Source organism: Lithobates pipiens, unplaced genomic scaffold (assembly GCF_037356315.1).
Source record: "Lithobates pipiens isolate NorthernLeopardFrog02 unplaced genomic scaffold, aLitPip1_a1.2 Scaffold_18, whole genome shotgun sequence".
NCBI lineage: Eukaryota > Metazoa > Chordata > Amphibia > Anura > Ranidae > Lithobates > Lithobates pipiens.
The window spans coordinates 611,306,469-611,319,002 of NW_027507758.1; the positions used below are offsets into that span (position 1 = coordinate 611,306,469).

Sequence of the window (12,534 nt, forward strand, 5' to 3'; positions counted from 1 at the left end):
TGGAATCTTTTTTTTATTTTTTTATTTTTAATAAAGGAATTTTTCAAAAGTGTGTTTGTCTTATTTAACCATTTTGACACTTTCTTTGTGAAATGGTAGGGGTACTTTTGTACCCCCTTACCATTTCAAACAGGGGGGGGCCGGGATCTGGGGGTCCCCTTGTTAAAGGGGGCTTCCAGATTCTGATAAGCCCCCCGCCCGCAGACCCTCACAACCAACGGCCAGGGTTGTGAGGATGAGGCCCTTGTCCTCATCAACATGGGGACAAGGTGCTTTGAGGGGTCACAGACCCCCAAAGCATCCTCCCAATGTTGAGGGTATGTGGCCTGGTACGGTTCAGGAGGGAGGGGGGGCCGCTCTCTCATCCCCCCCTCTTTTCCTGCGGCCTGCCAGGTTGCGTGCTCGGATAAAGGGTCTGATATGGATTTTTAGGGGGACCCCCACATCAAGTTTTTTTAAAATTTGATGCGAGGTTCCCCTTAATATCCATATCAGACCTGAAGGGTCTGGTTATGGATATTTAGGGGGACCCCCACGTCAATTTTTTTTTTTTTATTTGACACGGGGTTCCCATTAATATCCATGTCAGACCTGAAGGGCCTGGTAATTGAATTTAGGGGAACCCCCACGCTTTTTTTTATTTTTTATCAATGAATGAATGAATTGTCGGCTAATGCAGAGAACACTCATTGAGTGTTCTCTGTATTACGGGACCCGACAATAGCCGCAAGTGATTTTAAAATACTTTTTTTCCTGCACAAATGACACTTTGTGCAGGGACAGTTCTAAGCACCAGAAACATGCGCCCCATTCACAGGCATACTATAGATACCCCCCAGCTACGAAATTTAAAGGAATATTACACTTTTATTGTTTCACTTTAATCATTATTAAAATCACTGCTCCTGAAAAAACGTCCGTTTTTAAAACTTTTTTTTGCATTGATCCATGTCCCCTGGGGCAGGACCCGGGTCCCCAAACACTTTTTAGGACAGTAACCTGCATATTACCCTTTAAAATGAGCACTTTAGATTTCTCCCATAGACTTGTATAGGGTGTTCCGGCTTTTCGAATTTGCTGCGAACAGCCCAAATTGTTCACTGTTCGCTGAACAGGCGAACAGGCAATGTTCGAGTAGAACATGAGTTCGACTCAAACTCGAAGCTCATCCCTAATGGTCAGTGTAAATCCCTCTTTACATTGCTGGTTACTGTGAATTCTTCTATTACATTATTCATCAGTGTAAACCCCTATTACATTAGTGGTCAGTGTAAACTCCTTTTACATTGGTGGCCAGTGTTGAAACACCTCTTTATATTGGTAGTCGGGAAAAAAAATTAGCATTGTCATTGATCACACCCTCCCCTCCCCCCAGCGCTGCCACTGATCTCATGAGTCCTAGGATCCCTAGGAGTTTTCTGTCTATTAATGGGTCCCCTCTCCCCCACCCCCAGTCCATGGTGTGCAACCAGTGAGGAGATGATGTGCTGTAACCTCTAGCAACCAATTAGTAAGCAATAATGATGTGCAGTAACCTCTAGCAACCAATCAGTGAGCAGTATTCATGTACAGTAATCTCTAACAACCAATCAACAAGCAGAAATCATGTGCTGTAACCTCTAGCAACTAATCAGTGAGCCATAATGTGTGTTGTAACCTCTAGCAACCAGTAATGATCTGATTCAGTAAACTGCTTTTGCGTCTAGCTGCTATTTATTGTATGTCTCAGAGCAGGTGGAGACCGTAACTGCATGGGGGGGGGGGGGGCAAAAACATTTTTGCTCAGGGTCCAATCAATATTAAAGATGGCCCTGATTATATGCATCCACCAGCTCATTATGGGCCGCAGCAAATTCCCCCATTTTATCTTCAATGTAACTCAGTCTCTATCCCCCATTGCAGGGACTTCTGCCTTTAATTGGTTTGTGCATTCCATCAGGTGCCTGTATAATGAGCCCCTTAAAGTCACCAACATGTCCTTCATCATAGTGTCAGTTAGTGACTGACCCAGGGCAGGGAAGTCGTGTATTTGTTCTGTGAACTCTCTTGTGCTGTCTTGTGACATGTCAAGTCCCCTCAGCTCACCTGGATATTTGTGCTTCAGATTTTGTCGTCGGAAAGTCCGACCGCGTGTACAGGGTATAAGCAGGGCCGTCTTTAATATAGATTGGACCCTGGGCAAAATTTTTCTTGCCCCCCCCCATGCAATTTCCCTCTCCACCTACTCTGAGACATACAATAATTAGCAGCTATACTTAAAATCAGTTTTCTGTATGAGATCAGGCAGCAATTGCGATTGGTTGCCAGCAGTTACAGCATATCATTACTGCTTACAGACTGGTTGCTAGAGGTTACAGCACACATTACAGCTCACTGATTAGTTGCTAGAGGTTACAGCACATCACCTCCTCACAGCAGGGGAGCATGATATACATAGGAATAACACCTTTATTTACATATCAATACCGCCAGCCGCAGCTATTTCCTTAGTATTGTCGCCGCTATTTACATACGAATGCCAGTTATTTACATGTAAACACAGGGTCTGCAGGTGAGTCATCTGTACAGTCATCTGTACAACAATAGGGCAGAGCTGGGCAGCATTAGTAGCAGCACTTCACATTGAGATATTGGGGCACAACATAGGAATAAAACTTCAAGGGACAGGGGAATTTAAACCTGGATAGTTGGCAAGTATGAGGCAGCTGTTTTGGGCCCCACAACAATGACAGGGCCCAGGGCAGCTGCCCCTTTTGCCCTGCCTTAAAGACGGCCCTGGGTATAAGTCTTGACAGGCTACATTTAGGTTTAGGTTTGACTGAAGTACAATAAATATTCAGGCTGTCCATTTGACTTTCCAGCCTTCATTGTTCTGGAAGCCTCCACAATGCATGGGGAAACAATCAAACCTGCAGCCTGTGAAATCTAGAACAGCCCATAGAAATCAACAACTGCTCTGATGATTACAGAGGAGTCAAAGAAAACTACATTTACTTAATACCCTAGCAGCTTATCCAGGAGTGCCACGCCAACTACACTACAGTGTTCCAAAGGACACTTTCCTGTATTCCAGTTCTGGTAACAGCTGTACATTTTTGTATTTCCCATCAATTTCTGTCTCAGTTACATGGATCACCTGGACGAATAAAGAAGGCTAAAGGCTCGCGGCACCTAAAACTAATATAGGGATTTTGGTATTGTATAGCCCCCCCGCTAGCTCTTAACCACTTCCCATCCGGACCAATTCTGTTACTTCACTCCTACATGTAAAAATAATAATTTCTTTGCTAGAACCCTCAAAAATTATGAAAGGTTTTTTTTTCAGCAGAGACCCTAGTGAAAAAAATGGCGGTCATTGCAATCTTTTATATCACATGGTATTTGCGCAGCAATTTTTCAAATGCACTTTCAATTTAAACTTTTTAAAAAAAAAGCAAGTTAGCCCAATTTTTTTGTATAAAAAAACACGCAAGTTAGCTAAATTTTTTTGTATTATGTGAAAGATGATATTACGCCAAGTAATTACATACCTAACATGCCATGCTTGAAAATTGTGCACACTCGTGGAATGGCGCACACTTCAGTACTTAAAAATCTCCATAGGTAACGCTTTAAAAATGTTTACAGGTTACCAGTTTAGAGTTCCAGAGGAGATCTTGGGATAAAATTCTTGCTCTTGCTCCAACTTTTGTGGCGCATTCGCTTCTGCGTACAAGCTTACTGGGACGGGGGCACTTAAATTTTTTTTTTTTTATGAGGGTGAGGGTAGGGATTAATGTGAGTGTGCAATGTACAGGGATAGGGACAATTGTAGACACTTACTTAGGTTCAACTGGATGGACTGGTGTCTTTATTCAACCTTACTAACTAACTAACTAACTATCTAACTATTGTTTATTATAATTTCTTATTTTTTTTTATTTTTACACTTTAAGTTGAAATATTTTTTTTTTATCACTTTTGTTTCTATTACAAGGAATGTAAACATCCCTTGTCATAGGAATAGGGCATGACAGGTCCTCTTTATGTTGAGATGTGGGGTCAATAAGATCCCACATAACTCCTCCAGTCTGGGAAGCCTGAGATGAAAAAAAAAAAAAAAACAGGACAATCTTGGCTTTCCAGCCGAGTACACGGCAGTATTTACAACTGCCAGGCCGGGCATGATGTCATAATGTCACGCCCTGGCCCTTTGGGAGTCACAGAGATGACCAGGGACCATCTGTTCCTCGGAAATCTCTATGATCAACTTCCAGCACTGGTGGCTTCCTTCTCGCACAGGCGAGCTGGTAGAAGCACCGGAGGAGCGGCGAGGGGGGGGAGTCCCCTCCCGCTGGCTGCAAGAACAATCAAGCGGCTGAACTGCCGGTATGAATATTCTTACAGTGCAGGGAATCGCTGGCTGAAAAGAGCGATACCGGGTGCAGGCATCAACTTGGTATAACCACTGAAACGGGAAGACGTCCATGTACACCCTTCCGGCTGGGTTTATAGCCCTCATAGACGCCGATAGGGAGATTTTGCATTGCAGAGTGTATCTCTGCCCCCTCCCAAAAGGCTTCCACACCTGGACTGCATGATATTTTATACCCCACCATGATTAATCCTGACATCATTGGATTTAGTAAGAGGTGATACCAGGAATGCATTGAACATGTGTTGTAAGAATAGAATTTCCGCCCAATGTACCAACACCAATCCACCAATTATTTTTGACATGAGGAAAGAGAGTAGGTAGAAATCCATAACATAATTAATATGCGTATTTACATTTACTCAATAAAATATTATGGAATAAAAAAATAATTGATATGTGATCTAAAAGAGCTGGAGTGGCTGCTGGGAATAATAAACTATAAATATTATGTAAATATGGACGCTCTACACGTCATAAAGAATATTGCAAACTAACACACCAAACCAGTTCCTATTCCTGTCCTCCCGTTAGAGTTTATGATATAAATGGCAGCGATGGAGCTACACCAAACATAATCACTCCAGTAAGCAACCATGAGACCATTCACAGTTTGGGCCCTCTCCATCCTTCTCGGGATCATCCTGCTTCAAGCAGTGTCTTCCGGTAAGTAGTTTAGTGATGGGGTGGTGATTGGACACATTGCTTTCTATAGCTGGGCACTCTAGCCTCAGCTAACATTTGTGCCTCATTCAGTGAGTGGCAGCCAGGCACCATAAATGGTTAGATGGGCATATGAAATCCAGCCGTCTAAAAGCATGTTGTTTATGCAGAAAAAGGTGCAACACTCATTCATTTTCATATATTATAATGTGAATATTAGTTCTAATAGTAGGTGGTAGTATCAGCCGAAATGTTTGCATAATGTAAAAAAAAATTCTGGTAGGACTACATGGTTATGATGTCACTTCCTCTTCCTCTGTGCTCCTGTTATTTCCAATAAGCAAGAATGGCTCAGCCATGTGTACAACATGACCGTACTAAACCCTCCTATCCTTTACAGCACAGGTGTCAAACACAAGGCTCGCGGGCTGAATCCGGTCCTCCAGGCCATTTCATGTGGCCCTCACACCTCTCCTGCATCTGTAGGAGAGCTCCAACCCTCCTCTGGTCCTCCTTCAGACCCCTACTTTCTGCTTTCAAGCAATGCATTCAGCTTCTTCCCAGCAGTAGCATAAGGAAAGGGGGTGCACTGTGATGTTAGGGAGAGTAGGGGACTCAACTTCTGATGGTGGGGTGGCTCTTGACATGTAATGTAAGGGGAGGGGATGCGCTGGACATCTAATCTTACAGATACAACCGTCCCCTTTTAGGACAATCTTAATGCTGATGTGGCCCATGATGAAATTGAGTTGGACACCCCTGCTTTACAGCCAAAGAAACAAAGTGTCTGTGTCATTTGTGGTCATTGTGCCCCTTTTATGGTCAATATGCTCCATGTGTACCCCCTTGCTGCTCAGTAGTGTCAGTGTTGCCCCTTTTTCTCTAGTGGTCAGTGGGAGCATCATTACTCACAAGATCAGCAGCAGAGAAGTAAGCTGTGTTTACACATGTGATCACTGTCATTGGCTATCGCAGCAATCACAAGGCACAGAGCCAATCTGTCTAGCTCTGTGCCTTTGGCCTGTGGCACACAAATTCAAAAATGAATAAACATGCAGATGATCACGGAAGTAAATTACCATCTGTTAAAGAGAACTAAAGCCTAAATGAATAATATATGTAAACAGGCAAGCTCACAGAAGAGACATGTAAATGTCTCTTCCGCAATAAAACTTTTTTTTCTTAAAGTGGAGGGCCACCCTAAAACACAAAATTACATTAAAATGTTCTGAAAAATAAATGTTTTTTTTTAACTTACCAGAAATGCCTGTTGCTAGGCAGATCATCCTAATCTGCCTCTTCCTACATCGTGGTGATCTTCAGTCTTCTCTCCTCCTCGTGTTGTCTTCTGGGGAATGGGGTGCAGTGTGTTCTGGGAACTGTGTGTGTCCCAGAACACAGCGGGCCCCACTCACAAAGCGCTGCGTGACTCGCACATGCGCAGTAGGAAACTGGCAGTGAAGCCGCAAGGCTCCACTGCCTGTTTCCCTTAGATAGAATGGTGGCACCGGGACCCGAGAGCTGAGGGACAGGTCGGCTTCAGCGGCCAACATCGTGTGTGCCCTGGACAGTTAAGTCTACTTATTAAAAAAAAAAAGATACAGCTGGCCCTCCCCTTTAAATGCACATGTACAGTTTAAATTACATTTCTGACACAGTGCCAATCAAGATGCCCAAAAATCAGCACCAGGAAGAAGCCAGAGAGAAGATGCCAATGAGAGATCTTGCGGTCATTGGACTGTTAGAGCAGAGGTAAGTTTTGAGGACTTTAGTTCTTCTTTAGGCAGCAGAATCCTGTGCTTACTGTGTTGGGTCTATTGATCTTTTAGAGCTCACTCAACATAAATCACTTTTCGGTAGTACCACCATCTCAGCATGGAAGAGAGATAGAAACATGTCCTCTGCTGTCCTAACTTCCACCCGTAACAAGCCTTGTTTTTACATTTGCTTCCTAGTTATGTGTCCCAGCTCCTGCTGAGTAATGCCACGTACACAGGTTTGGAAATTCCGACCGTATTTAGGCTCGATCGGACATTTTCTGTCTGAATTTCTGAAAAATAAAATTTGAGAGCTGGATCTCATATTTTCAAACAACAAAATCAATTCTCGTAAATTCCGAGCGTGTGTGTACACAATTCCGACACACAAAATTTCACGCATGCTCAGAATTCGAGCAGAAGAGCCGCACTGGCTATTGAACTTCCTTTTTCTCAGCTCGTCGTACATGTTGTATGTCACTGTGTTCTTGACGTTTAGAATTTCCGACAACATTTGTGTGACGGTGTGTATGCAAGACAAGTTGGAGCCAACATCCATTGGAAAAAAAAAAACATGGATTTTGTTGTCAGAATGTGTGGTCGTGTGTACACGGCATTACTCTTAACTCTTCCAGTGTTCGATCACAAAGTCAGGACTTGGGGAATCCCTGTGGGGTGACGTCCCCCAAGTGGATGCCCAAAATTAGTGACACCACTGCATGTGAATGAATTGATGGCAAAAACATTTTTCTGTTTCTTTCAGCTGAAAAAAATGGACAGTGTCCTCATGTGGGGATTCCCAATACCCACGCGTTCTTCGTATGTAGAAAAATTAACACAACTGCTTGCAAGACAGATGAAGAATGTGGTGGTCAGCAGAAGTGCTGCAGTGAGTACTGTGTCAACAAATGCAAGGACCCTGTGGGTGAGTCAACCTTACTTGCAAAATTTTAATGAAGGCCCCTCCCAGCAACCTCCATGTGCAGCACCTAGGGGTTTCAGATGGGGCAATACATTGGGGTTTAATCCTTCCCCACTACATCCAAACTAGACAAAAAGTAATTGGCTTGGTATACACCTTAACATAATGTTTGTCTAAGGGTGCATGCACATAACCATTTGTAGGAATTTTTGTGCCTAGCATACACTTCTCAGCAATATCCCATACCCCGGGAGCCACAGGTGCTGTATACAGATTGAATAACAAGTGAATGGCTCAATGTGGCACTTGCGGCTCCCCGGGTGTGGGGAAGCACCTGGTGCATGAACCTTAAAGTGGAACTTTAAGCAGAAAATTAAGTCCTACTAGATCACTTCAGGCTGGCTGGTATATATGATTATATACTTGCAAAAGTATAAGCCGTTAATAAATGTAAATATGTATATTCTGTTAACCTATATCAATTGCATCTAATTGTACCAATTTATGTACAACAGCTGAGCTTATTGTATGAATAACAATGTCCACATTGTTATCTTTTGTTTTGTCTTCTGTTCATGAGAAATACAAATAATAATTTATTGCCGAAAAAAAAATATTATTTAATATTGTGTTTGGCTTCCTGTGTGCTTTTTGCTGTGTGCTCTACGTCTGCTTCTGTTTACTGTCTTTAGCTTGTTCTTGACTATCCTTGTCTGTTTCATACCCTGACATTTGGCGTGTTCTTTGACTCTCCCGGTCTGCTCGTTGCCCCAACCTTTTGGCTTATCCTCTGACTATCCCTTGTTGCCCCGGTCTCATGCTTCCTCTCTATCCTCCAGTACCCTACCGTGAGTGAGCTGGGAGACCCTGGGGGCCATGACCTTGAGCCAGTTGCAGTGAAGTCCATTCCCACCATTAGAGGCCCTGGTGAAAACCTGCTGGCTTTTAGACTCTGCGCCCTGGGGAATCTCATGCTCTAGCTCCCAGTGTGATCTGTGTTGGTGCTCCAGAGGACCTACTTTCCTGAATCACCCAGAGCTCCATCTACAGCAGTCAGCCGTAGGGTCCACTACCCTAGTGGTGCATTCCTGTCCCCAAAGGTGTGCATCTGTCACCTGGCTTCAGGTGACTTGACAAGCTGCTTCTGTTTGACCTGCAACTGCTGGACATGTGATCAGTTATGGCACCAGCCATTTAATGGTTTGACAGTTTGGTTGAGGATATAAGCAAATGTGACAGTTAGCGATCCCTGCATTCCATGAATGTAACTGTTTTTTGAAAACTTTAAATCGATGGGTTTAGTTCGTTTTATGATTTACAGCTGTTCAAGGGATCGGGGCTTCAACAAAATAGCAGCAAGAAGAAACAGTAATATAATTCCTGTACACACAGTCGGACTCTCTGATGGAAAATGTGTGATTGGAGCATGTCGTCAGAAATTCCGACCTTGTGTAGGCTCCAGCAGACTTTTTCCATCGGAATTTCCGACACACAAAGTTTGAGATCCTAATCTAAAATTTTCTGACAACAAAATCTGATAAATTCTGTTCATGTGTAGACAATTCCAATGCACAAAGTGCCATGCATGCTCAGAATAAATTTACGAGATGGAAGCTATTGGCTACTGGCTATTGAACTTCCTCGCATGTGTTGTATGCCACCGCGTCCTTGACAATCAGAATTTCCAAAAACTTTGTGCGACCGTGTGTATGCCAGACAAGTTTGAGCCAACATTATTCGGGAAAAATCCAATGGATTTTGTTGTCGGAATGTCTGACCATATGTACAGGCCATAACAATGCTGGAGGCAATTTACAACACTAGTTAATTTTGATAGCAGAATTCCTTGCTAAAGAACATTATTTTTTTATCAAGTTGTTATGGGTAAAGTTCTGCTTCACTTACCAACCGGCCAATTCTGACATTTATCTCCTATATGTAAAAATCATAATTTTTTTGCTAGAAAATTACATTTGCCATGTCATTTTTAGGGGGGAAGAGCGGGTACGCTGTTTTTATGGGCGGCCAGCTCCCACTTCCTCCCTGGCGTCACAGCGATGTGTCCCTGCAATCTTCTGGGACACATCACAGGTCCCAGAAGATTGCCAATCACAGCATGCAGCGTGGCTCGCGCATGTGCAGTGCACGCCTGGCTGTGAAGCCACAGCCCGGTGCCGACACGAATAATGCTGGAGCTGCAGAGAGGAGGGGGAGTGGAGCGGGGCTTCATGCGCCTGCATTGCTGGACCGTTGGACAGGTGAGTGTCTGATTTAATAAAAGTCAGTAGCTAATCTTTTTGTAGCTGCTGACTATTAAATGGGCGGAACTCCACTTTAATGGCTGTGTGTTGAGTTATTTTGAGGGGACAGCACATTTACACTGTTATAAAAGCTGTACACTCACTACTTTACATTGCAACAAAGTGTAATTTCTTCAATGTTGTCACATGAAAAGATATAAAAAAATATTTACAAAAATGTGATGGGGTGTACTCACTTTTGTGAGATACTGTATATTGATGAGATCCGGCAATACATTACATTACATTACAGCTGCATTTTTTCCTTTAGAAGTGTAATTTTGCTGCGGTACTGTTATAAACATGGGAAAAATGTGCTACTTTACAGGCAGACTAAGGGAATCCCCCAGGCACGATATTTAAGCATTAAAATCACTACTCTTGAAAAAAACTGTAGTTTTAAAAACTTTTTTTGCATTGATACATGTCCCCTGGGGCAGTACCCGGGTCATCAAATTTCTTTTATGGCAATAAATTGCATATAAGCCTTTAAAATTAGCACTTTTGTTTTTACACATTCGTGTCCCATAGACTTTAATGGTGTTTGCATGTTTTTTTGTCTGTTCGCATGTTCTGGTGCGAGACGAACCGGGGGGGGGGGTGTTTGGCTTATCCCTACTGTAGAGTATGATGATTATAACCTACAGTAAATCCTGTCTCTGTGCAGTTGTTAAACCTGGAAGCTGCCCAACCGGAAAGTTAAATTGTCCAATGCTAAAACCCAACTCCAGCTACAATAATATGTGTGCAAAGGATTCTGACTGTGATGGAAAGAAGAAGTGCTGCAACAAATGTGGCTTGAAATGTGAAGACCCACAGTAGGTTATCATTGGTAAGACATGTTCATTTTATAGGGAAAATTAAACTTCTGAAAAACAAAGCATGAAATGCTCCACAGAAAGCACTGTCCCATATTGAAGGGGAAGGAAGTCCACAGCTTTACTGAGTATAGCAAACCCACCACCAGCAAACACACCAATAATTAGAGATGGGTGAACGGTTCGTTCCAAGCATAAGTTGGTTGGTTATTCAGCTGTTCGGGCAAACACCGAACAATATGCGGTGTTTGGGACAAATTCGAAAGCCGCCCGAACACCGTTAGCCCCTGTACACACGGTCGGAGATTCTGCCAACCAAATCCGTCGGATTTTATCCGTCGGATTTTGTCCGTCGGATTGTGTCCGACGGATTGTGTCCGAAACTGTTGCATACACACAGTCGGACCAAGTTGTCGGAAAATCCGATCATTCAGAATGTGATGACGTTATTTAGTTACGATGGGACTACGTTCAGGCTAGTAGCCAATAGCTTTGGTCTAGGAATTTGATCTGAGCATGCGTGGCACTTGGTCCGATCAAAATTCTCTACACATGATCGGAGTATGTCCGATCGAACCAGTTGGTCGGAAAATATTTCCAACATGTTGGAAAATTGGGTCCGATGGATATTCAGACGGAATCAGTCCGATGCATACCACACACAGTCGGATTATCCGACAACACGGTCCGATAGGACACATTCCGACGGATTCTCTGACCGTGTGTACAAGGGCTTAAAGTCTATGGGACTCGAACATGTATAAGTGCTTATTTTAAAGGCTTACAGTATATGCAAGTTATTGTCATAAAAAGTGTTTGGGGACCTGGGTCCTGCCCCAGGGGACATGTATCAATGCAAATTTTTTTTTTCAGGAGAAGTGATTTTTTTTAATGCTTAAAGTGAAGCAATAAAAATAAAATATTCCTTTAAATATCATACCTGGGGGGTGTCTATAGTATGCCTGAAAAGTGGCACAGTTTTCCCATGTTTAGAACAGTACTACAGCAAAATTAAATTTCTAAAGGAAAAATTGCCATTTAAAACTGATCACAACTTTAATGAATTGTCGGGTCTCGGCAATATAGATAAAACTCATTGAAAAAAATGGCATGCCCCCCCCCCCCAGGCCGAATTGTGTAGAGGTCCCCCCAAATCCATACCAGGCCCTCTAGGTCTAGTATGGAAATTAAGGGGAACCCTGAGCCAATTAAAAAAAAGGCGTAGGGCCCCCCCCAAAATCCATACCAGACCTGAAGGGTCTGGTATGGAAATTAAGGGGAACCCTGTGCCAATTTTTTTTTTAAATGGCGTAGGGATCCCCAAAATCCATACCAGACCTGATTTTAAGGGGAACCCTTCCCCAAAATGAAAAAACAATGGAGTAGGGGTCCCCCCCAAAATCCATACCAGACCCTTATCCAACCATGCAACCTGGCAGGATGCAGGAAAAGAGGGGGGAAGAGAGAGCGCCCCCCCTCCTCAATCGTACCAGGCCACATGCCCTTAACATGGGGAGGGTGTTTTGGGGTCTGACCTCAAAGCACCTTGTCCCCATGTTGATGGGGACAAGGGTCTCATCCCTACAACCCTTGCCCGCTGGTTGTGGGGGTATGCGGGCAGGGGGCTTATCAGAATCTAGAAGCCCCCTTTAACAAGGGG

The 12,534-nt window shown here is 43.4% G+C and overlaps 1 protein-coding gene across 1 annotated transcript in view; it reads left to right on the plus strand.

Moving 5' to 3' along the window:
- Positions 1 to 10,882, plus strand: part of LOC143986826 (uncharacterized) — a 133,785-nt gene extending 122,903 nt beyond the window's left edge. Inside the window, exons 8-9 of the mRNA XM_077485234.1 lie at positions 7,598 to 7,759; positions 10,724 to 10,882. Of these exons, the coding sequence (XP_077341360.1) occupies positions 7,598 to 7,759; positions 10,724 to 10,878 (317 nt within the window). The 3' untranslated portion in view covers positions 10,879 to 10,882. The remainder of the gene's footprint in view (positions 1 to 7,597; positions 7,760 to 10,723) is intronic.
- Positions 10,883 to 12,534: the final 1,652 nt, after the last annotated feature.